At 43.6% G+C, this 26,735-nt stretch overlaps 1 protein-coding gene across 2 annotated transcripts in view; it reads left to right on the forward strand.

Moving 5' to 3' along the window:
• The window catches only part of ARFGEF3 (ARFGEF family member 3), a 181,457-nt gene that overhangs the window by 105,286 nt on the left and 49,436 nt on the right, over nt 1–26,735 (forward strand). For both annotated transcript variants that reach the window (XM_027972495.3, XM_042253525.2), the window contains 8 exons: nt 6,195–6,307; nt 7,065–7,975; nt 17,814–17,980; nt 19,205–19,370; nt 22,653–22,760; nt 23,104–23,319; nt 23,480–23,590; nt 25,236–25,386. In XM_027972495.3, coding sequence (XP_027828296.1) covers nt 6,195–6,307; nt 7,065–7,975; nt 17,814–17,980; nt 19,205–19,370; nt 22,653–22,760; nt 23,104–23,319; nt 23,480–23,590; nt 25,236–25,386 — 1,943 coding nt within the window. The remainder of the gene's footprint in view (nt 1–6,194; nt 6,308–7,064; nt 7,976–17,813; nt 17,981–19,204; nt 19,371–22,652; nt 22,761–23,103; nt 23,320–23,479; nt 23,591–25,235; nt 25,387–26,735) is intronic.

The following is a 26,735-nucleotide window of genomic DNA, read 5'->3' on the forward strand; positions in this document are numbered from 1 at the left end:
TCACCAGTCAGACCAGCCACACCCCCTCCACTGGGACGAAGTGAGAAAAGGAGAAGGACCCAGAATGTTATTGCACTGGGTGTTTCTGCCCATAGAAACATGAAGCCAGGAAAAAGGAGTTTTCCCTCCTGCAAAGAAACTACTTCAAGGAGTCAAATGACTTGCCCAGGGTCATAAGAAAGAGAAAAGGTGGACACTTCCCTGGTGGTCCAGTGGTTAAGACTCTGCCTTCCAATAAGGGGATGTGGGTTCCATCCCTGGTTGGGGAACTAAGATCCCAAGGGGCAATGATGAGCCCACATGCTGCAACTAAGACCCTGTGCAACCAAATAAATAAATAAAATAAAATTAACTTTCTTAAAAAAGAGAAAGGATACAAATCTCCATCTGAACCCAAGCCCCTGGTCTTTCCCTACAAATACTTATCATTGGACTGGACTTTCCTATTACAATGTGGATGATTCCAGCAGCTCTTTTTCCTGGCGCTGGTTCAGCTACCCTTTCCATGAACTTGGGTCTGAGTCAAGGTTTGAATCCCCTCTCTGCCACTCATCAGCTAGATACCATAGCTAAATCATTTAACTCTGAACCTAGCAGTTTAATATCTCTACATAGTGACCGTATGCCAAAGGTTGCCGGTTCAAAATGCCATAAAGTTTGCATAAGTACTTCGTGAGTATGTAAAGTGATAAACAAATATGTGGTACATTTATGAGCTTCCCTTGTGGCTCAGATGGTAAAGAACCCACTGGCACTGCAGGAGACCCGGGTTCAATCCCTAGGTCAGGAAGATCCCCTGGAGAAGGGAATGACTATCCATTCCAGTATTCTTGCCTAGAGAATTCCATGGACAAAGGAGCCAGGCAGACTACTGTCCGTGGGGTCGCAAAGAGTTAGACATGACTGAGCAACTAGCATTTTTCACTATATTCGTAAACAGCCACTGTTTATTTTTCCGCTCTCCGGTGGCGCATGTTGCCTCTCCCATCAAGTCTAAAATACTCTGCCCAGTTTCCAGACCCTTCCATCATCATTCTCATTTCCCATCATTTCCCAGGATGCACCCTCATTCCATCCTGCTTTGTTCAGTTTCTGCTTTCCTGCTTCTATTCCAGCTTCCCCTGACCTGTGCCCATTGGCCACTTCCACCTAACCTAGTAAAACGGTGGATCACAATAAGCTAGACAGACACTGCTGGCACTTCACTTTAGCTTATTTACAGACTTCTATAGGGAGATAATATTGCTCCCATTTTCCAGATTGGGATACTGAGGCTTCGTGAAGAGAGGTTTACTCACCCAAAGTGCTTGTGAGCAATATGACTAAAATATAAACCCAGATGTTCTAATTACAACTGCCTTTCTGTCAAAATCCTTCTCTTTTATGACTCTGCTTCCTCAGAGCGGTGGTTTCGCTCTTCTCTAAATCCTGTTCCACCGTTTAGCAATTGATCATAATGCCTCATCACTCTGACTGCTCCACAATACCATGTGGAACAAGCCTCTTGTCTCCCTAAACATGGTTGTGTGTACATTGTTTTTCTGTATTTCCTTTGGTATCTAACACTACAGTCCTTGAATAAGTGTTCAATACATTTTGATATTCAAGTGCTCAATATTCTGACCTGAAGACAGAATTTCTGCAGAGAGTGTTTGGAAGCAGCAGCAGCCTTTCTTTCCCCCCTCAGAACTTTCCAGGTGATGTGAGCAGTAAGCAACCTGCCTGCCCGTGCAGGAGATGCAAGAGACCAGGGTTAGATCCCTTGGGTTGGGAAGAGCCCCTGGAGAAGAAAACGGCAACCCACACCAGTATTCTCGCCTATAAAATCCCATGGACAGAGGAGTCTGGTGGGCTACAGTCCATGGGGTGGCAAAGAGGCAGACATGGCTAAGTGACTGAGCATACAGAAAGCAAGTATACAGAGATGAAAGGCACTGGAGTTATTGTTGCCCAAGGCAGAGCCACTCGACAGCTGAATTCTAAGTAAATACTTTGCCTACGAGGTGTATAGGTCTCAATGCACTTTCTATAATATCTTCCTTAGTACTGCAAAGGAAGTTAGTCCTGTGTTCCCTTCTTCATGGATTTGCTAGCTCCCCACGGTCAATTTGCTAAGCGAAGCTGTAATTGACACCAGGGCAGTGTGTCTAGGCCGTGCTGCCCCACAGAGCATGACACACTCACGTGGGCCAGGTTGTTCTCACGAGCATCGCCTCCACTTACTGTGGCAACACCAGTAATTTGGGAAGGCTGGTAACCTAGATACCAAAATGTGCAGGGCTCACGCATACAAAGGAAACCCCTGGGCACCCAGGATGTTTGCTTGCTCTTTTGGAGTTCGAACGCCTGGTATGTTATTTGCCGTTCTCTCTCTAATTTGTCTCTCTGCCATGTGTGCTGTGTGCTTATTAATCAGAGGCATACAGGACATTTTGTTTTTCAAAATACATTTTCTTATTTTGCTTCTACTCCCCCCACCCAAAACATTTTATAACCAAAAAGAACACCTTGCTTCCTTCTCTCTCCCACGTTTCGGCTTTAGAAGGAAGCCCTAGTCTTTATCAGACCTGTGACACCCTAGCCACTGACACCAATTCCTCATTCCCACCAGAAGCTGAAATGAAACAAGTCTTGCTTTTCTTTAAGTGTTTGTTCAGAGTTCTCCAAAACTCTATTTCCTTTCCCTCCAGACTCTGAAGCACCTGAGAAATAAACACAAGATTAATATGAGAATTCAAATATGTCATCTGATTTATTCTTGGTAAAGTTGGAATAGGGAATGTAATGGGATCCCAAAAGAGAGTCAGATTGCCCACTCTTGTGCCCTTGAAAGGCACTTATCCTTCTAACAAGAGATGGGACAGCTAGAGGCTCAGAGGCATAGCCACTTCACTTGGCTGCAGGTCTGGCAGGCAGACAGATGGAGAGAGAGACAGAGAAACTGCCTTGATCTCTGGTAATATTGCTCCTTTCTTGATGACAAAAAATAAAGTGGAAGCTTCATGTTTGTGCCTCCAAGAGAGATGTTCCCAATTTCTGGCAGAAGAAGGGAATTTCGAAGAAGAAAAACATGTAACTTTTTCTACTTAATATACTTTACCTTGCAAATATGGGCCATTTTGAATATAATGTACTTATTTAGGATGTCTGCTTCAATGTACTTGATTAATCAATCTTTCTTTAACTTAGCCTCAAATTGAAATTTTCTGCACAGATGTCTACCATAGAAACAAAAATTAGTTTGAACCAAAAAATTATGAAAATCCTATATGAGAACTTGTAAGATATAGCCAAAACAGTGCGTGAAAGGATATTTATGGTTTCAATGACTTACCTCAAAAAATAGAAAGTCTAAAATTAATGTTCTAAATCTCCAACTTAGGTAGTTTGGAAAAGAAGAGCTTAAATTTTTTAAAAAGTCAAAAGGAAGACAAGGATTGTTGTTCAGTTGCTAAGTCCTGTTCAACTCTGCCACCCCAAGAACTGTAATACATACATCCTTCACTATCTTACAGAGTTTGCTCAAACCCATGTCCATTGAGTTGATGATCCCATCCAATCATCTCACCTTTCTGTTGTCCCCTTCTCTTGCCCTAAATCTTTCCCAGCATCAGAGTCTTTTCCAATGAGTTGGCTCTTTGCATCAGGTGGACAAAGTATTGGAGCTTCAGCATCAGTCCTTCCAATGAATATTCAGGACTGATTTCCTTTAGGATTGACTAGTTTGACCTCCTTGCTGTCCACGGGACTCCCAAGAGTCTTCTCCAGCACCACAGTTCAAAAGCATCAATTCTTCAGCACTCAGCCTTCTTTATGGTCCAATTCTCACATCCGTATATGACCGCTGGGAGAACTATAGCTTTGACTATATGGACCTTTGCCAGCAAAGTGATGTCTCTGATTTTTAATATGCTGTCTAGGTTTGACATGGCTTTTCTTCCAGGGAGCAAACATCCTTTAATTTCATGGCTACAGTCACCATCCGCAGTGATTTTGGAGCCCAAGAAAATAAAATCTGTCACTGTTGCCACTTTTTCCCTATTTGCCATGAAGTGATGGGACTAGATGCCATGATCTTCGTTTTTTGAGTGTTGAGTTTTAAGCCAGCTTTTTCAGTCTCCTCTTTCACCTTGATCAAGAGGTTCCTTAATTCCTCTTCACTTTCTGCCATTAGAGTGGTTTTATCTGCATATCTGAGGTTGTTGATACTTCTCCTGGCAGTCTTGATTCTAGCTTGTGATTCATCCAGCCCAGCATTTTGCATTATGTACTCTGCATATAAATTAAATAAGCAGGATGATAATATACAGTGTTGACATATTCCTTTCCCAATTTTGAACCAGTCTGTTGTTCCATGTCCGGTTCTAACTATTGCTTCTTGACCTGCATACAGGTTTCTCAGAAGACAGGTAAGCTGGTTTGTTATTCCCATCTTGTTAAGAATTTTCCACAGTTTGTTGTGATCCACACAGTCAAAGGATTTAGCATAGTCAATGAAACAAAAATAGATGTTTTTCTGGAATTCCCTTGTTTTTACTGTGATCCAACAGATGTTGGCTATTTGATCTCTGGTTCTTCTGCCTTTTCTAAATCCAGCTTGTACATCTGGAATTTCTCAATTCACATACTGTTAAAGCCTAGCTTGAAGGATTTTGAGCATAACATTGCAAGCATGTGAAATGAGTGCAGTTGTGTGGTAGTTTGAACATTCTTTCGCATTGCCTTTCTTTGGGATTTTAATGAAAACTGACCTTTTCCAGTCCTGTGGCCACTGCTGAGTTTTCCAAATTTTGGCATATTGAGTGCAGCACTTTCATAGCATTATCTTTTAGGATTTAAAATGGCTCAGATGGAATTCCATCACCTCCACTAGCTTTGTTCATAGTAATGCTTCCTAAGGCCCACTTGACTTCACATTCCAGGATGTCTGACTCTAGGAGAGTGACCACACCATTGTGGTTATTCAGGTCATTAAGATATTTTTGTATAGTTCTTCTCTGTATTCTTGCCACCTCTTCCTAATCTTTTCTGCTTCTGTTAGGTCTTTGCCATTTCTGTCCTTTATTGTGCCCATCTTGCATGAAATGTTCCCTTGGTATCTCCAGTTTTCTTGAAGAGATCGCTAGTCTTCCTCATTCTATTGTTTTCCTCTATTTCTTTGCATTGTTCACTTAAGAAGCCTTTCTTGTATCTTCTTGCTATTCTCTGGAATTCTGCATTCGGTTGGGTATATCTTTCCCTTTCTCCTTTACTTTTCACTTTTCTTCTTTTCTCAGCTATTTACTTTTCTTCTTTTCTCAGCTAATGCCTCCTCAGATAGCCACTTTGCCCTTTTGCATTAAGTAATGTGATTAAAAGCAAACACAATATAGTGAATCAATAAAGTAAAACATGCCAGGACTCTGAAAAGACTAACAAAATCAAATAACTTGCAAAAAGAATTCAAAATTCTAAAATAGGTAAAAATAGAAATAAAAATTTTTAAAAAGGGCATATGACCATAGATGTTACAAATGTTAAAGAAACTAACAAAGGTATTAAGGCAAATTTAGGCCATTAAATTTGAAAACTTAGATAAAATAGATAAGTCCCTAGGAAATAATACAACTTAAAAAAAATTTGACTCAAAGAGAAATTGAGGACCTAAGTAGTATTATCATCTTCAAAAAAATTGAATCAGTAGTTAAAATCTTTCCATTCAGAAGAAATTAGTGGTCCCATACAGCTTGAGAAACAAGTTATACCAACAATTCAAAGAACAGGTAGTTCTAATAATACATGAACTTCCCCAGGTTAATAGAAAGGCATATTTCTTAATTCAGTTTTTGAAGCTAGTCAGTTTCATAGCAAAATAAGGCAGGGAGAGGATAGAAAAGTTAAATTACAGGCCATTCTTACTAAAGAACATAGGCGTAGGTGCTTTCTAGTTCTGTGATATAAAAAACTTTTAAGCACTCCCTCAAGGGATATTCTTTGTCTAAACTGGTCCCAAACTGGGGAGCTGGGGACCCAATGGGTATTCCAAGTCAAGGAGAACACTAAAGTCAGATTTATTAAGATTTGAATTCCAAATTGTGTTTTCTCCTTAGACCATATCACTCAAGAGAGAATGTATATGTTTATTTGATCTCACAGTTCTTGTGCTTTTTTATGATATTCACTTTTCTGTTATTTTTTTCCCCTTATGCTTAAAGCTACTCGGGAGCCCAAAGCGTCTCTGTGATTTGGCAGGACCCAGCTCCACTGAACCCGAATTGAGAAAAAGATCAATTTCAAAAAGAAAGTCTCATCTGGATCTTCTCAAACTGTATGATACTTCTCCTTTTGGATCTTTATTGCTTGGTGAAGACTGCTTCTCTGAATATTCTTAATGTTGTTTCTAAGTTCCTGGAATTATATGAATCGTTATATGCGATATGACTATGTAGTAATGTACCTGCAAGCCAGAGGAGAAGTCTTATCTCAGTTTATTATAATCATATAACTTTCCATATTTTCATATTGACTTAGAGAAAAGCCAGTATACAAATTGTGCAGAAAGTCTTCATTGGGCTTATTTTGGGGAAAACATTTTTGACTTAATATGTTCCATCTGTATGATTCCTTTCCATAGAGTTCCTCTCGGAAATGGAATATTATCTGATTTGTAATAGTTGTAGTCACATGCATCTCTTCAGAAATACATTTCTTGAATAAAGAAAGGTCCATACTATCCTAAAGGCATTATAAATGTTTCCTGTTTGGAAAACTGAACATGTTACAAAAGTGAGATTATTCTACACCTGTCCTTGTGAAGATTATAAATTTGCATCAAAAACTTTATTTGTACCTAAATAAACCAGGCAACCTAAAGACTGTGATTCAAAGTGGGCCACTTTCCAGCCTGAGTATATTTGTTTCCTTTATTGTTCATTTTATTCTTTTTGCCCAGATCATTTGATTTCATGTGAATCAAGAGTATCTCTTTTGCATACCTATCTGTTCACCAGTCTAATTCTTGTTCATTTGGTAACATTTTCCATGTATCCAGTACTGATGCCTTCTGCTCCTTTGAACACTTTCAGCATCATGGACGGCATGACCGAGGCGTGCATCAAGGGCGGCATCGAGGCCTGCTACGCCGCCGTGTCCTGCGCCTGCACCTTGCTGGGGGCATTGGAAGAGCTCAGCCAGGGCAGGGGCTTGAGCGAAAGTCAGGTCCAGCTGCTGCTGCTGCGCCTGGAGGAGCTGAAGGACGGGGCGGAGTCCAGCCGCGACTCCATGGAGATCAATGAGGCCGACTTCCGCTGGCAGCGGCGAGTCCTGTCCTCGGAACACACACCCTGGGAGTTGGGGAATGAGCGGAGCCCTGATATCAGCATCAGCGTTACCACGGACACGGGCCAGACCACCTTGGAGGGAGAGCTGGGTCAGACCACACCCGAGGACCACTCGGAAAACCCCAAGACTGGCCTCAAGTCGCCAGCCGTCCACGAGGGCAAGGAGACTCTGAGTAAAGTGTCAGAACTGGAAGCCGTGGACCAGCCAGACGTGGTTCAAAGGAGCCACACAGTTGCCTACCCCGATATAACCAACTTCCTGTCTGTCGACTGCAGGATGAGGTCCTACGGATCCAGATACAGTGAGAGCAACTTCAGCGTGGACGACCAAGACCTCTCTCGGACAGAATTCGACTCCTGTGACCAGTACTCCATGGCAGCTGAAAAGGACTCCGGGAGATCGGACGTGTCGGACATTGGGTCCGACAACTGTTCTCTAGCTGATGAGGAGCAGACCCCCCGGGACTGCCTGGGCCACAGGTCCCTGCGGACCGCAGCTCTGTCTCTCAAGCTGCTGAAGAACCAGGAGGCTGACCAGCACAGCGCCCGGCTGTTCGTGCAGTCGCTGGAGGGTCTCCTGCCGCGCCTCCTGGCCCTGCCCAGTGTGGAAGAGGTGGACTCAGCCCTCCAGAACTTTGTCTCTACCTTCTGCTCAGGTTTGTAATTCATTCTTTGCTATGCAGTCCACTAGAATATTCAGAGCATTTTGTTTAACGGGCAGTTACCAGCATGCATGGAGTTTGAAGTGCTCAGAGCATCCTGATGAATCTTTGGGTTTCTTAAAGAGAGCCAAGGACTATAACTGACTGGTGGTGGTTTGTTCAAATTGTGCAGCAGTCGATGGCTGGAATACACCAAGAGGTGGATAAATGTGTGTCTATAAAGGGTAAGGGGTAGGTGCCTTCTAGAAAGCTGATGTTGGCTGAAACAAAATGGCAATCTGTGATTCTCAGAACACTAAATTCGTCCTATGCTTCTACACTTTGCTATCTTAAAATCATAGTGTGTTGCACTTCTGGTTTGTTGACATGTAAGTTATTTTAAATGAGGTCTTGAGCAAATGCAGGCTGTCCCACCACTATATTCTGAATTCCCCTGAACGTCCCACAGTGTGCGATGCTCCAGTGTGCTGTATCAGCATCACATTCTCCAATCTCAGACCCTTCTGTCTGCCGAATGTCAACATTGTGACCCAAATGGCATTTAAACAGGTGTGCCGTGGGCTGTCTTGGCCAGGGTATACCAGATAGTTATGCTAGTTTTGCTGAAGGGCTGAAAACGATCCCCCAGGATTTTGGTGAAGAAAGGAGGTAAAGAAAATAGGGGAGCAGCATTTAACACAGGAAATAATGAATTTATTAATAGTGAATTTAGATCATTTTCTTGTAAAGTATTTCTAGAGGGAGCATGCAGCTTTTTCCTTCCTATGTAGAGAAAAACCCAGTTCTTCCTTACAGTGCCTCTTCCTTCTGAGTCACACAGAGCACTGTACTTCTGACACTTGGTCACCAAATGTGTGAAAGTTTTTCCCTCAAACAACAAGCAAACCTCAGAGACAGCAGCTGACTGTCTTACAATGTAACTCAGTTCTGATGCTACCTACCCCCCACTACAGATGCCAGCTGCAAGCCCAGGTTGTCACCTGTGCTAACCGACTGGCTATAAATCAGAGCTTCTCATGACCACCTCCTTGCTGCTGCTGCTGCTGCTAAGTCGCTTCAGTCGTGTCCGACTCTGTGCACCCCCATAGACAGCAGCCCATCAGACTCCACCGTCCCTGGGATTCTCCCGGCAAGAACACTGGAGTGGGTTGCCATTTCCTTCTCCAGTGCATGAAAGTGAAAAGTGAAAGTGAAGTTGCTCAGTCATGTCCAACTCTTAGTGACCCCATGGACTGCAGCCTACCAGGCTCCTCCATCCATGGGATTTTCCAGGCAAGAGTACTGGAGTGGGGTGCCATTGCCTTCTCCGGACCACCTCGTTAGGTTCACTTAATTTGTTAGAAGAGCTCACAGAACTCAGGGAAACACTCACTTTTGCTTATCAATTTACCAAAGGATCTGATAAAGGATATCGATGAATGGCCAGATGAAGAGATACACAGAGTGAGGTCTGGGAGGTCCTGAGTACAGGAGCTTCTGTCCCCAAGGAGTTGGAGTGGGTCACCCTTCTGGCATGGATGTGTCCGTCAACCTGGAATCTCCCCAAACCCCTACTGCTGGGATTTATGGAGGCTTCCTCATGTAGCTGTGATCAATTATTAACTCCATTTCCAGCTCCTCTCCTCTCTCTTGAGGATGGCATGGTAGGGGTGGAGCCAAAAATTCTTTGCTCCTGTCGTGGAGTTATCCAGGAGCCCACCCAGAGTCACCTCTTTAGAAAAAGAGGTCCTCTTAGTGTTCTTATTACTTGGGAATTTATGAGAGTTTTAGGAGCCCTGGGTCATGGATGAGATCAAAGACACATGTTAGAATAAGAGGTACTTCTAGTGTTCTTTTTTTTTTTTTCAGTATTTTACTTTATTATACTTTACAATACTGTATTGGTTTTGCCATACATCATCATGAATCTACCACAGGTGTACGTGAGTTCCCAATCCTGAACCCCCTCCCACCTCCCTCCCCATACCATCTCTCTGGGTCATCCCAGTGCACCAGCCCCAAGCATCCTATGTCCTGCATCGAACCTAGACTGGTGATTCATTTCTTACATGATAGTATACATGTTTCAATGCCATTCTCCCAAATCATCCCACCCTCTCCCTCTCCCACAGAGTCCAAAAGTCTATTCTATACATTTGTCTCTTTTGCTGTCTCGCATACAGGGTTATTGTTACCATCTTTCTAAATTCCATATATATGTGTTAGTATACTGTATTGGTGTTTTTCTTTCTGGCTTACTTCACTCTGTATAATTGGCCCCAGTTTCATCCACCTCATTAGAACTGATTCAAATGTATTCTTTTTAACGGCTGAGTAATACTCCATTGTGTATATGTACCACAGCTTTCTTATCCATTCATCTGCTGATGGACATCTAGGTTGCTTCCATGTCCTGGCTATTATAAACAGTGCTGCAGTGAACACTGGGGGTACATGTGTCTCTTTCAATTCTGGTTTCCTTGGTGTGTATGCCCAGCAGTGGGATTGCTGGGTCATAAGTTTATTTCCAGTTTTTTAAGGAATCTCCACACTGTTCTCCATAGTGGCTGTACTAGTTTGCATTCCCACCAACAGTGTAGGAGGGTTCCCTTTTCTCCACACCCTCTCCAGCATTTATTGCTTGTAGACTTTTGGATCGCAGCTATTCTGACTGATGTGAAATGGTACCTCATTGTGGTTTTGATTTGCATTTCTCTGATAATGAGTGATGTTGAGCATCTTTTCATGTGTTTGTTAGCCATCTGTATGTCTTCTTTCGAGAAATGTCTGTTTAGTTCTTTGGCCCAGTTTTTGATTGGGTCATTTATTTTTCTGGAATTAGGCTGCATGAGTTGCTTGTATCACTTAGGAAGTCATTAGGGTTGTAGGAGCTCTGTGCCAGGAACTGGGAGCAGAGACCAATATATATATTTTCTATTCTCTCATAGTGCTACAGAAAGAAAGCAGTTAATGAGTACAAAAAAAATTATAGCAGGAATAAATGATTGCCTGACCTCAGGGTGCTCAACTGTGCCTTCCCCTAAAATTCAAGGGTCTCTTGACCACACAGAACTGTCAAAAGCCAAGACCATCGCTTGCTCTTCCACCACTGAGCCTTGAACATGTGTCTGTCATGGCACTTCCTCTATTTGTCATAGTTATATGAGTTCATGCATCCACCTTTCCCTTTCTAGACTTTCAGCTCCTTGGAAGCTACAACCCCATCTACCCCCCATCTTTGGTCTTCTAACAAATAACACATCACACACAAATACAAAAAAAATTGTAGCCCAGTTCTTGGAACTTGGTAGAAGTGACTGCTGTATTGTTAAGAAGGAGCTTAAGTATCTTAAGAAGCTGATCAGATTGCCCTTTGTCAAATCGATCCAGGTATATTTAAGGAAGAACATTTTTTAATATGAGAGTGATCCAAAGTTATAAAGCATCAGCAGAGATGCAGCACTTCTAATCCTGGACCACTCAGTAACTCTGATGTACCTAGTGATTAGAAAGAGATGCATATAATTTCTCAACTTTCCTACCTGCATTGCCATTCTTATTAAGGCAGTAAAATATCAATTTCTAAGACTACCCAACATTTTTCTCAATATTTTTAAGAATTAGATATAAAAATAGTTGGGATATTTAATTTGTGTGAAGGAACACACACACATACACACACACAAAATCATGTTTCATTTCATTTCAAAAATTATGTTTCATTTCTAGTCATTGAAATACAAGAGAAATGTATAAACACGGTTCTTAAAAATTGTATTTCTCCCTAGTACCTTATGTGCACCATCATTAAATTTTACATTCTTTAATTGAATATTCCTAGTGTATGTGTATTGTGTGTGTCTCTCTCTCTTCTCTTTATCTCTGTTTCTCTCACACACACACGTGCACCCACACACACAAATGCTTCTTCAGTCAACATTTATAGAGAAACTTCACTGTGCTGTGTCCAAAGGGTGCAAGATATGTGTGATTTATCCTCAACAAATATTTATTGACTGTAAATTGATGAACTTGCTCTTTGATCCCTAAAGATGTGAATAGTTATGTGCTGAAGGAGTACAGCCTGAGTTGGAAGGGGTTTGGTAGGGTCTCTGAACCAGTGCATCTTCCCAGCTGGAAGCATTCTTGAGAAGAGGAGCTTGGCAACTTCTCCAACCAGCTTGGTATCCCTGGTGACAAGGCAGAGTCTGGCACCCATCAGTGATCCCCCAAAACAGCTGTGTATCAGATCACAGAACTGCCCCTTGGTGCAGTGATGATGGCCTTGAGTGATCAAGAAATGGTAAAAATTATGTTTAGGCCCTTCTATGTAAAATTAAAATTATCCATACAAAATAACAGCTGCAGAAGTTTCAGCATTAAAGAATGTAAGATTTAGCTCTCAGATAAATTCATGTTTACAAACAACATCCTTTAGTAATTAAAAGATGCTTGCTCCTTAGAAGAAAAGCTATGACAAACCTAGACAGCATAATAAAAAGCAGAGACTCACTTTGCCAACAAAGGTCTATATCGTCAAAGCTGCAGTTTTTCCAGTAGTCGTACCATCACAAGAGGTGGGCCATAAAGAAGGCTGAGCACCGAAGAATTGATGCTTTCGAACTGTGGTCCTGGAGAAGACTCTGGAGAGCCCCTTGGAGAGCAGGGAGATCAAACCAGTCAATTCTAAAGGAAATCAACCCTGAGTATTCATTGGAAGGACTGATGCTGAAGCTCCAATACTTTGTCTACGTGATGCAAAGAGCTGACTCATTGAAAAAGACCCTGATGCTGGGAAAGATTGAGGACAGGAAGAGAAGGGGATGACAAAGGATAAGATAGTTGGATGGCATCACCAATTCATGGACATGAGTTTGAGCAAACTCTGGGAGATGGTGAAGGACAGGGAAGCCTTGTGTGCTATAGCCCATGGGGTTGCAAAGAGTTGGACACAACTGAGCAACTGAAAAACAACAACAAAGTAATTCCTGATTAAATGAGTTGTCACAGTGGTGAAGAATGACTTCCAGAGGCCCTACCTCCTTTCCTAGGAGAACTGGGAAATATAATCCTAGCAAAGTCTTTTACAAAATTTGAAGTAAACCTTTACATTTGTGTTTTTGTGTTTTTCAAATCAATACTTATTTGTAGCATGTGCAGAACAGCACTTGCGTGAATTTTATTTGACCAGAATGCAGCTCCATGAACGTGGCAAACTGCTCAGCTTTTAGGTCTATAAAATGTCCCATCAGATCCAATATGTTGTGACATTAATTTTTACATGTAGAAATCAGTACATTGAAATCAGACTTCAAAATCTTTTGGTTGTTTCTAAATGTAGCGGGTTTTTAAAATTTATTTTTAATTGGAGGATAATTACTTTATAATCTTATGTTGGCTTCTGCCATACAAACAACGTGAAACTGCCCTAAGTATACACATGTCCCCTCCCTCTGGAACTTCTCCCCCGCCACCCATCCTATCCCTCCGGGTTATCACAGGGTACTGTGTGAGCTCCCTGTGTTATACAGCAACTTCCCACTAGATATCTATCTTACATAAGGTAATATATATGCTTCAGTGCTACTCTCTAAGTTCGTCCCATCTTCTTTCCCCACTGTGTCTAAAGTCTTTTCCAATGGATGAACCTAGAGCCTGTTATACAGAGTGAAGTAAGTCAGAAAGAGAAAAACAAATATTGTATATTAAGGCATATATATGAAATCTGGAAAAATGGTAATGATGAAGCAAATGTAGTTTGTAGTGACTGTCTATAACCAAGTCGTTGGTTGGTTGGTTTTTTTTTATTCTGGTGACCTCTGCAGCACTTTTACCAATTAAGAATTGGTCTCTATATCTGATTTACAGACTTATCACTCTGTGGTCCCGCTGCCAGTAAGCTGGTTCTCTTCAGTTACTGCATTTAGTGCTTCAGTGGATCCCACTGAGTGTTGCTGTGGGTCAGCTGAAGCTACTGGGTACTCGGCTGGGTCCATGTCTGGTCTGAGGCAGAGCTCTCCCTCCAAGATAAAAGACGATTGAAAGAGAAACGTCTGTACCTGTGAGATATAGGAATGGCAGATTTCCTTTGTTCACTGAAAGAAAGTTAGGAAAGCAAAAAGAGGAGAAGGGGAGAAGGAGTCTCCTGGAGTCATAACCCAGATATTTTACTCATTATTTCCTTCCATGTCAAAACTTATTTTCCCCAAAACTCCCATCAAACATTTGTCCCTGACTGGTTATCAGGGTCCACCCTCCTGGCTGAGGTCAGCCTCACTTGGCATTTCTCAGGGACCCCTGTTCTCTAATACTTAAACATACAATTGAAATGTCTCCTTAATTCCACATAATTCAAGATGATTTTTCTTTGAAAGAAAGTTTTTTCAGGTAGGGTGCGGGATAGTTTGCAAACATCCAGACAAACCTGGCTTTCATTGAGATATTAATATCTTTAATAGACTACTGGAGTGGGTAGCCTATCCCTTCTTCATTGGATCTTCCCAACCCAGGAATCGAACTGGGGTCTCCTGCATTACAAGTGGATTCTTTACCAGCTGAGCCACCAGGGAAGCCCATCGTTAATAGAAAGCTGGTATTGAATTGAGCCGTGACAGCTGCCGAAATGCCTCTCATCCTCCATAGAAGAAAATGGTGTCTGTATACAGCCTCCTCGGGGGTGAAAAAGCAGCAGCCGGCCTCCCACAGCCGCTGACAGAGAGGCATGCTCAGAGGCTCTGGGATTGCTGTTCCTCAGAGCAGTAGTGTTTGGTTGGAATCTGGAAGCTCACTGTGACCAAGTGTGAGCTTACTGCAAGCAACCTAATATTTATCAAGTGCCAAACTTCAGAAAAGGTAATAAAGATAATGAAAGTAAAAGTGTTAGTCACTCAGTCATATCTAGCTCTTTGTGACACCATGGACTGTACAGCCCACCAGGCCCCTCTGTCCACGGAATTCTCCAGGCAAGAATTCCTGGTAGCCATCGCTTTCTCCAGGGAATCTTCCTGACCCAGGGATCAAACCCAAGTCTCCTGCATTGCAGGCAGATTTTTTAGTGTCTGAGCCACCAGGGAAGCCCAATATAACTAGTATGAATTTTAACTGTGCAAGAAATATGTATGTCTTTAAATTAAAACAAATTTGACTCCTGACCCACAACCTGCCTAGCTGGCTAGACATTTGATCTCTGCTAGCCCTCAGGGTTGGAGAAGGCAATGGCAACCCACTCCAGTACTCTTGCCTGGGAAGTCCCATGGATGGAGGAGCCTGATAGGCTGCAGTCTATGGGGTCACAGAGTCGGACACAATTGAGCAACTTCACTTTCACTTTTCACTTTCATGCATTAGAGAAGGAAATGGCAACACACTCCAGTGTTCTTGCCTGGAGAATCGCAGGGACGGGGGAGCCTCATGGGCTGCCATCTATGGGGTCACAGAGTCGAACACGACTGAGGTGACTTAGCAGCAGCAGCAGCCCTCAGGGTCCCATGCCAGGGTAAGTCTAGAAGCAGGAGCTTGTGTGGGGTCTGGAGAGGGAGGCCCCTCACCTCTCATGTCACCAGTAAACCCTCACTGTACACTTCACAGGCTTTCTGGGGGCCCTATGATTTTGTGACCTCCCTGCCAGTGTGGGGCCTGGAATGCTCAGGCAAGGCCAGGAGGCCCTGTGCATATCCTTTGTCCCCCTCCAGGGTCCTGCCAACCTCCAGATGCTGCCGGGCAGCAAGAAGCCCCAGACCTCCAACCCCTGCCCAGCCAGGGAGTGGCCCTTCTCTTCCCTGCTGCTTTCTCTTTTCATCACCTCTGGGTGCATGTCATTTGCACGCACATATTTAGGATGAGCTGTTTCACCTACAGCCCTAAATCCGTCCTCAGGGTGTTTACAGGAGCAAATGTAGCATTGGGGCGAACACAGTTATCAGATGAAGAGAAGTGGACTTGGGTAAATTTTGTCACCCCAAGCTCTCTGTGACACCAGCTTTCTCTGGCTGAATGAGACCATCTTTAGAGCATGAGGTTTCATTGGTTTTTGTTTTTCCAGTTAATTTGAAAAGAAAAAAGAACAAAAAAAATATAGGCATCTTTCAAAATGAAAAGCATACTATGAAATGTAAAAGAATGTTTTGAAAAAATAGTTGGAGGAAATCAATACCTATTTCTTTATACATATATTTGAAACTGTTTCCTTGTTTGTTAATAGCTTTTATATTTTAATTACTTTATTTTAATTGGAGGATAATTACTTTACAATATTGTTATGGTTTTTGCCATACATCAACTCAGGCATAGGCACACACGTGCCCTCCCATCTCAAACCCCCCTCCCGCAACTCTCCCCACCCCATCCCTCTAAGTTGTCCCAGAGCACTGGCCTTGGGTGCCCTCCTTCATGCATCAAACTTGCACTGGTTATCTATTTTACATATGGTGATGTATATTTCAATGCTATTCTCTCAAATCATCCCACTCTCTCCTCTCACTGAGTCCAGAAGCCTGTTCTTTACGTCTGTGTCTCCCTTGTGTTAACAGCTCTTATCAAGATATAATTCACATACTATGCAATGCACCCTTCTCAAGTCCCTAATTCAAAGGGGTTTTTCTAATATATTACATTATTATTTGCTGCAGTGAATATTGACATACAGGTATGTGTTCAAATTCCTGTTTTCAGTTCTCCTGGTAAACTCCTACTAGTACTGACTTGCTGGGTCATACGGTAATTCTGTGTTTAGCTTTTGAGGAACATTATTACCTTAAGAAAGAAGTGAAGTGAAAGTCGCTCAGTCGTGTCTGACTCTTTGAGACCCACAGACTGTAGCCTGCCAGACTCTCCTGTCCATGGAATTCTCCAGGCAAGAATACTGGAGTGGGTAGCCACTCTCTTCTCCAGGGGATCTTTCCAACCCAGGGATTGAATCCAAGTCTCCCACACTGTAGGCGGATTTTTTACCATCTGAGCCACCAGGGAAGCCCACTTTTAGAAAAGTTTGTGCTTATGAGTTACTGCATTAAGCATCTTAAACGTTTTGCATCTAGTTGTCATAGTGAACTTGTTTGTTCATTTTCATTCATTCAGCAAATAATTTTAAAGAATCTCCTATGTATTAGACTCTGTTCTAGGCACTGGTGTTATCTAGTGAAAAGAACTGACAAAATCCCTCCCTCTCATAGGTCTTGTGTAATAGTAGTAATGGCAGTCAGTAAGCAAAACTCTATTAATAAATGCCATTAAGACAATGAATAAAAATGCCTGGTGAGGAGGAATATTGCAGAGGATGAGGGTAGTGGGCCAGATGCTATTTTAGATGGAATTAAAGGGGAATGTCTGTGACAAGCTAGCACTTGAGCAGAGCCCTGAAAGAATCAAGGAGGCAGCAAGTCATCCAGAGATCTTGGGAGACCTCTGTGGGGTAGGTGTGGAGGGGACAGAAACATGAATGCCCTGAGGCGTGTCCAGGCTTGGTGAGGTCAAGAGACAGCAGACAGTTTGGGATGACTGAGGGGAGTAAGAGGAAGTGGGGGGGGAGTGTCGGGGTTTTTTTATATTGTGATTTAGAGAGTTTGAGCAGTAGATAGAGGTAATCAGTTATTTTGCCTATCTCTAAGTAAAGAAGGGTTTAAGTGATTTTACCAAATCTCCTGGGGAGTAACCAACAAGGTTTTCCCAAGTAGGTTCACTCTGGAGTGCTTGCTCTTTCCCACCAGGCTAGGGCGCACACCTGCCATGACACTGTTCCTTGCTGGCTGTTGTTCTACGAGATGTCTCTGTCCCTGGGACTGGTTGGTGGCTCCACTAAGCAGTCGGCAGTGTCTGCCCAGCGTGCGGTTTGAGGTCTCTGGGTTTTCTCCCGTAGGTATGATGCACTCACCAGGGTTTGACGGGAACAGCAGCCTGGGCCTACAGATGCTGATGAATGCAGACAGCCTGTACTCGGCGGCACACTGTGCGCTGCTGCTCAACCTGAAGCTCTCCCACGGTGACTACTACCGCAAGCGGCCCACCCTGGCACCCAGCACCATGGTGAGTGTGCGTCTTCCCCGACCATGCCTGCCGAGGACCAGTGGTGACCTCTGGGCTGGCACCCGAGCATTGTTGGCCAGAGAGGGATGACTTGGCCGTGCCCACAGGGCTGTGGAGGGCGGGCACTCACCATCCACAGGAACCTTTGAGCAGGTTGCACAGAGTGGTGAACCACAGAGCTACCCACTTGGTTCCAGGAGCAAAGAACACCAATGTACCCACATTGGCTGCCTGCCAGTGGCCCAGTAACTCCATTGGGTGGCATTAAACACACGTGTATAAGACACATTCAAAAATGTGATCAGCTTATTAAGTAAGCGCAGGTGATGTGCAGAGAATGGTCCCCTTTGCAGAAAATGAAGGTGTGCTGTTTACAAAAACCCTTCGTTGGGCTCTGAAATGTCCCGAGACGTACTCATACCCAGAGCCAGGCTGGCTAACACTGATAACAAAGCCTCTCTGTAAGGCGATGAGAGTGATGGGAAGGCCTCTTTCATGGTTGGCTCCCTGGCATGAGCGGGCCCCTCCATAGTGGACCCTAGCATCAGTTCAGGAGCCTATGGCCTTGAAGCTGCCTGAAGGGATCATTTGTCTGATAAACGATTAACAGATTGTACCCTTCTGAGGCCATATGAGTGTCAATCAGGTATCTCTTGAGATACATATGTCCTTCAGGGAGCACAGGCCACCTCTGGCGCTGACAGGGCGGTGAGAAGGAGGTGCTCTGAAACGTGTCTAATCCTTCCACACGTCAGAGAGTAAAAATATCAAGAGCGGTATCTCTACTGCTTCTGTTGTTGTTTAGTCGGTCAGTTGTGTCCTACTCTTTGCAATCCCATGGCCTGTAGCCCCCCAGGCTCCTCTGTCCATGGGATTTCCCCAGGCAAGAATACTGGAAGCAGGTTGCCATTTCCTTCTCCAGGGGGTCTTCCCCACTCAGAGATCAAACCCACCTCTCCTGCGTTGGCAGGAGGATTCTTCACCACTGAGCCACCAGGGAAGCCCACTCCTTCTGTAGGTTTCTTAAAAGGATCACACAAGTGAAAGGACCTTCATGAAGTCTGTGACCTTTCCACCGCAGTTTCCCCTTCCCTCGCCACCTCCTGAGCCCAATGAGCAGAGTCGTGTTTTTCCTGGAAGCAGTGACTCAGTGACTCCAGGGACGTGGGAGCCTGTTGTTTGCAGGGGGTTGTATCTGGTTGTTTTCTCCTGTGATCTCTGCAGAAAGAGTTCATGAAGCAGGTCCAGACCAGCGGGGTGCTGATGGTCTTCTCCCAGGCCTGGATTGAGGAACTCTACCACCAGGTTCTTGACAGAAACATGCTTGGAGAAGCTGGCTACTGGGGCAGCCCCGAGGATAACAGCCTTCCCCTCATCACCATGCTGACGGGTCAGTGGCTCCTTGCAGGGCTCCGTGGCACTCAGGGATGGGAGGGCTCGGGCTTTGAAACAGCACCCACAAAGCCTCCCTGGCCGTTGGTGACAGTTCCCGGGAAATGTCATGAATTCACCTCACAACAGCTTTCTGTCCTTCTTCCGTGTGGGACTCTGAAGGCTCACTGTGCCCCATTAGATTAGGAATTAAAAGTGAAAGTCCCTTCAGTTGTGTCCAACTCTTTGCGACCCCATGGTCTGTAGCCCACCGGACTTCTCTGTCCCTGGAATTCTCCAGGCCAGAATACTGGAGTGGATCACCATTCCCTTCTCTAGGGGATCTTCCCAATCCAGGGATCAAACCCAGGTCTCCTGCATTGCAGGCGGATCCTTTACCATCTGATCCACCAGGGAAGCCTAGATGAAGAATTACTTAGCATCCTTGTCCATTGGGATAAAACCGTAGACTTTTTCTGGAGATATGAAGTACTGTCTGGGCGCAAAGCCCAGAGTTATTCCTGGAATGTCTCACAATAGATACCCTGTATCATTCAGTGCTCCTGGGAGTTTGCCAGCAATGTAAAATGATTGATTTTAAACTTGGCTCCATCCTCATTTCTTGTCCATATCAGAGGTCCTCCCTTACCTTCCCAGCTGTACCAGAGTTTAAAATAATGCAGAAAGAGATAAATTGGAAGGTTGGATTGATGCATACACACTTCTATATATAAAATAGGTAACTAATAAGGACCTGTGTCTAGCGCAGGGAACTCTACTCAGTACTCTGTAACGGCCTATATGGGAAATGAATCTAAAAAAGAGTAGCTCTGTGTATAACTGATTGACTTTGCTATACAGCAGAAACTAACACAGCATTATGAATCAACTATACTCCAATACATTTTTCTTAAAAACCATGAAGGGGCAGTTGACTAAAGTTGAATATGGATTTGAACTACATAATAAAATTTTATTAGTGTTAGTTTTTCTTAAATGATACTGTATTTATGGGTAAAAGGACTGGATGTTTCTACTTATTCTAAATTGGTTAAGAAGCAATACAGATACATACAAAGAGAATTGTGGAATAAATGGGGCAAGGTGAATGTAACTGGTGGATCTGTGAAATGTATGTGTGTGTGACGTCACATCAATAATACACACATATATCAATAATGTGTCTCATACTTAATACATACACTCAAGGAGAGTTCCTTGTACTATTCTTGTAACTTCTGAAATTTGAAATTAAAAGCTACAAAATATTATATAAAAAAAGAATGCAAGATAGTTGCCCAGAATCTATGTCTTTAGCATCCAGTTTTCATTTCTATTAGAAATTTTTGGAAGCACTATGGGATGTGGTCATAAGGCAACATTTTGGCAAAAGCAGCCATTCATGGCTTTACGTGGTATAACCACAATGTCAGGTCAAGATCAGGGGCTGCTCAAAAGTTTGGACTGGTTATCAGGAACCTTAATAAATTAGATCTCCAAGCTTGTCCTATATTTGATCTGAGTGATCACCTCATGGCTTCCGCTGATGGTGTAAGTAGAGCATGGCCCTACACAGACACCATTTATTTTATTAATTATAATATTTACCTCAATTTGTAAAATAGGAATTCATATTTATGAAGACATTTATGAGACATTTAGTCAGTCTGCCTGTAAGGAATGCTTGTTTTCCATCAGACTGCACAAACTACCTTCAGACTGAGATTACAGTCCTGCCCAGAGCTTCTGAGTGCCTTGGAATTTAGATGAGGATCCTAAACCTGCCAGTCTTAATTTTCAAATACCATCCTTTCTGCCAAAATTAATCTCTGAATTTCTTCCCTGAACCTTAGTACAAGGAGTCATTTAGTAGATGTAAAAATGAACAAATACTAGGCTATTCACGGGAGCCATTTTCATTGGTCATCACTGTTAATCAGCTGTCTCTTTTATAATGGAACAATAAGTTCAATTGCTTCATCCATAGAAAAGTTATCTAGCTTTAGATTAGTGATAGAAAATCAGAAGCTTTTCATAAGAATTCTACAGATTTAGGTTCTCTGATTCTTTGTAACAAATTTCAAGTATGAAGTGACAAGTGAATTTGAGCAGCAATTAACCTAGAGCTTAGGAACGTCCATCTGGTCTTTTCATTCTGTGCAAGGAAAAGCAATAGCAGCAATCTGGTGATCAACACTGTACTACCTGTGGCCATCCCTTATGTCATGTCATGTCAGAGTGTTCTGTACAACTGGGGATTTTAGCACTTGGATAAGCTTTGTGTTACCTGAATTCATCAATTCATTACCTAGCACGTAGGAAACAAAACTGTGTTACATGGCAGTTTCTAGGATGTCATTAGACCATTTGACCATCAGTCAAATTAATTCAGTGAAACTAGTCTGTTCCTACTATAGTGGTCAGATATTTCTCACTGCCTTCCCCCGACCCAGTTTTACTGAGATATAACTGACGCATAACACTGTATGAAGAATATGAATACTAAGTCCGGTTTCTTCCTTTGCCAGCCTCATGACCTTGGGCAATTTTCTTATTTTGAAAACTTATTTCCTCCTTTGTGAAATATCAATAGGAAAAATAATACCTACCCTGCCTGCCTACTCAGAGTTGTTGGGAAAGTCTAATTTTAAAATGTTAAGTGAAAACACTTTGAAAATGGTACAGTGTTACTAGTAAGGGCTGTCCAAGGGCTTCCCTAATAGCTCAGTTGGTAAAGAATCCACCTGCAATGCAGGAGGCCCCAGTTCGATTCCTGGGTTGGGAAGATCCTCTGGAGAAGGGATAGGCTATCCCCTCCAGTATTCTTGGGCTTCCCTTGTGGTGGCTGCTTTCCAATCAGGTTACATGATAATCTTACCAAAAAGACTTACCCTCCTCTTAATTCTTATGAGGAAGTACTGAAAGACCCATGTTGGAGTAACCTGGTACGTATGAAGTGTGGGAATAATGCCTTGGTTTGGAATAAAAGGGAGTATTCAAAGGTCAAAATATTCTAAATCAATAGATTTTCTAATAACAGAAATAGCAGAATTTATCTTTATTTTTTCAAAGAAAAAATATGCATCAATCTAACAGAAGAAAGCTCTAGCAATGAAAGAAAACTGTACTGAATGGATAAAACAAAAATTTTTAACATTCTGATAACAGGTTGTTATATACTTAGTACATAATGGATCCCATGGCTATTCATTGGGGGGAAAAATGAATATTATGGTAGCTGTTTCTGACTAGAGTGTTCTTTAAAAATGGGGGGAAACACCTTGCCCTTTTTCCTTAACAGATATCGATGGCTTAGAGAGCAGTGCAATTGGAGGGCAGCTGATGGCCTCAGCTTCAATGGAGTCTCCTTTCACCCAGGGCAGGAGAATTGATGACTCCACGGTGGCAGGTAGTGACTTGGGTCTTGGGTTTATGAATATGCATCCATCGTGTGTGTTATCATCTATTCAGTTATTATGCGGCAGCTTTTTGTGCTGACATAAATGAATTAAGATTTTTGTCTTGGCAGGAAAATACCTGATAGAAGTTACTGGCATCACCCATCTGCTGATGCCACATTCATTATTTATAAGCATAAACTGAAACACAGTCTGATATCCATTCCATTGTATTTCCTGTAGTAAAACTGCATATATCTCAGTAATTTAATGGGATGGCCAGAGAACCCCATGCCATTCATCACTAGGTCTTTTTTGTCTCTGGAAGGTAACCCACGCCCCTTCACATTCTAGGTGTGGCGTTTGCTCGCTATATTCTGATTGGCTGCTGGAAGAACTTGATCGACACTTTATCAACCCCCCTGACGGGCCGAATGGCCGGCAGCTCCAAAGGGCTGGCCTTCATCTTGGGAGCTGAAGGCATCAAAGAACAAAACCAAAAAGAACGCGATGCTATCTGCATGAGCCTCGATGGGCTGCGGAAAGCCGCGCGTCTAAGCTGCGCTCTAGGTACGGCAGGTGGAGTATTCCTGACCCGTGGTCCAAGGGGTGTCCCTGAGAAATGCGTTATGAGTGGCCCTGGTAGACAAGTCTTTTAGAAGTAGTTTTGCCAGATGAACGGCTAGAGAATAAACTCAGTTAAATGGTGATGTGTTTGTTTTCCCTAAAGGAGTTGCAGCCAACTGTGCTTCAGCCCTCGCCCAGATGGCAGCTGCCTCCTGTGTCCAGGAGGAGAAAGAGGAAAAGGAAACCCAGGAACCCAGTGATGCCATAGCACAAGGTAGCGACAGAAGGGCCAGACTCCACCTGGAACCTCATGTGAGGCCTGCACACACAAGCAGACACATTCCTCCCTGTTGCATATGTGATATACTGATGATGAGACCCTGCCCGACCACAGACTTAAGTCTGTTTTATGGGCTGGTCCTCCAGACACTCAGTAGATCCCTGTGAAGATAAGAGATATACTGGCCCCTGGTGACTAAGAAAGTGCATGTGGCTGCTAGCCAGAGGCCCCCCGACTCAGCTCTTCACACCTCTGGTGTTCTCTGACCACTGGCTTTGGAACTTCCTCGGGTGCACATTTGAGGACCCTTCAGGCTACAGGGGGAGGGCAGAAGAGCCTGTGTTCTGAAGCGGGGATCACACTGATGGAGGAATCCTGAGAGGAGGCTCAGGAAGACTTTTCTCTTTGTGAACTCAGGATAGAGTTGATTTTTAACTTGATAAAATCAGTTCATCGATGAGGCAGATGGTTATCTAGATAAGAGAAGAGCCTTTCCCATAGCAATGGAAGATGAATGGTAGGCAGCAAACAAGGGAAAATTGGGAGCTTGATCCAACCTGTGCTAACAGTGTATCAGGTACAGAAAATAAGTAGTCACAGAAAGAGTTGGCATCTTTTTAGCTGAGAAAGTACAGGTTAGGCTGGTGTTCCTTGAACTTGAGTGAGTGAGTTCCTCAGTAGAGATCCATGTGAAAGCGGATCGACTCTCACACATCTCCACTGTTAACAGCAAAAGGGTATCACACTGGCACTTAAAATGTACAATTGTAAGTTACATAAAAGCACTTAAAGATCTCCAAAAACTATTAAACCAGAGCTAATATTTGAATTATAGACAAAAAATTAAATCAGTATCACACCCAGGAGACAAATGATGCTTTACTAAAAATCAGTTTGCCCCTTACAGTAGGAGCATGGTTTGGCTTCCTCTGAAGTGAGCGTGCTGTGTTTCTGGGTTCTGGACTCGATTATCCCACTAGACCCATCTTCCAATGACTGGACACCTTGGTTCATGGAGGATGCTCTCATTTGTCCCTGTCTTGGCATTTTGCATAACTGACATTTTCGGTCACCTTTACATCCTTTCTCACGCATTATCTACACTTTTAAAAGTATTATTTGAAGATCACAAGTATAAATGTAAGCTCTGGGAGTAAAATGCGGGCATTTTCAGTTATAAAGCAGTCATCATGGTACTCAGCGTGTACAAGCATGTTGTTTTAGATGATCATCATTGTGAATACCTAACAGTAAATAAACCTCAGAGAGGACTTGCTGACTGCCAGGAATTCTTTCTTATTTTCAGTATGAGTACACAGGAGCAGAGGATGGTTCTGGGCACAGACGGCTTTAGCTGGGATTGGCACTGCTGTGGCTGACCCAGATCCCAGCTTGAATCCATCCACTTCTGAAACCGCAGAGCTGGTGTCACCAGTGTGTGTGGGCCTGTGTGCTGGGTAGTTTGCACGATGAGCCTCAAGGACGTGTCATTGAAGATTTCACTGCCAGTGACCTCTAGTGACATCTCCATTTCCTGTTGCCCTTGCACAAGCACGCGTTCTCTGCTTTCCCTCCAGTCTCACTCCCCTTCTGTCTCCCTTGCTTGGGCTGTACTGTAATGAATGTCTTTCTGGTGCAGTGAAACTAAAAGTGGAGCAGAAACTGGAGCAGATCGGGAAGCTGCAGGGGGTGTGGCTGCACACAGCCCACGTCCTGTGCATGGACGCCATCCTCAGTGTCGGCCTGGAGATGGGCAGCCACAACCCCGACTGCTGGCCACATGTGTTCAGGTGCGCAATGGGATCCCCGCCCTGCAGGCCTGGCACCTGCCTGCCATGAGGGTGGGGAGGGGGTGCTGCGTGGAAGAAGTAGACTCCCATGCCTGCCAGCACTTCAGGGGTGCTTAGTCACTAAGTCATGTTCGACTCTTTCCAACCCCATAGACTGTAGCCCACCAGGCTACTCTGTCCATGGGATTTCCCAGGCAAGAGTACTGGAGTGGTTGCCATGCCTTCTCCAGGGGATCTTCCTGACCCAAGGATCAAACCCATGTCTCATGCATTGGCAGGCGGACTCTTTACCACTGAGCCATCAGGGAAGGCCCTGTAGATTACAGTAAGTCACAGAGTTTGGATAAACGCTAAGTGAGAGATTAAAAAGAGAAGAGGGAATAAGGGCTTAACTGAATATATGTGTTGAGGAACACAGTGACAGAACTGAATTTAGAAAACAGTGAATTATCACTTGACATTGTCTGAGAGGCAGATATGTTGTCCCAGGGAAGAAAAACTGATTCTTAAACAGAGTCTGGTAAAAGACCACATAAGTCAGGTGAATAAGGCATATCTAAAAGCTGGTCATGTGTCAGTAACATAACATTTCTGTATGTTTAGTAATGTCTTTATTGAAAGGACTTTTGATAAATTACATGGGTACATAATAAATACAGCTTTTGATTTAGCTAGACAAAGAAAAAAATGGAGTAGCCTTTTGTGCCAAAATTGGCCAAAAATTTGACTCTTAGCTTTGTAGTATCAACATAAAAGAACCTCCCACACCTGTAAAATAAAAACAAAGGAAGAGCTCTATAGTCCTCCCACGACCAAGAAGAAAATCCTTCCTCCCCCAGCACTGGCCATCAGCCAGACCTGAGACAAAGGAAGGACCACCATCCCCCAGCAGCAGGCACAGGGCGACTGCCCGCCTTCTTCCCCTTCTCCTCGGCATATACCCGCCGTCTCCAGGCTCAGTTCCGGCCGAGCAGAGGAGGGGCGCTCGGTAGCAGGATGACAGCCCCATGGCCGGGCTCAGGCGTCCTGATCTTGCTTAGGGCAGTGGCCTAACCTAGGTTCTGTTTATTGTCCTCAAAGAAAATCCAGCCTTGAGTGAGTTCGGTTGACTGTCAAAGATCCTTCTAGGGTTGAAAAGCCCACGAGAGGCTCTTGTGGAGAGGAGCATGTGAAAGGGCCAGGATGAACTGGTGTGGAGCACAGTGGGTTCTGCTGTGGGGGCTGGTGACCAGATGTTCTCCATTGCTCTCACAAGCAAACAGGAAAAAGATTTAAATTGTACCCGAGTGATTTATTTGGATCAAAAAACTGGCCCGATTATGGAACATCAGAGTAGATTATCCAAAGTA

The sequence above is a fragment of the Ovis aries genome, chromosome 8 (assembly GCF_016772045.2).
Source record: "Ovis aries strain OAR_USU_Benz2616 breed Rambouillet chromosome 8, ARS-UI_Ramb_v3.0, whole genome shotgun sequence".
Lineage (NCBI taxonomy): Eukaryota > Metazoa > Chordata > Mammalia > Artiodactyla > Bovidae > Ovis > Ovis aries.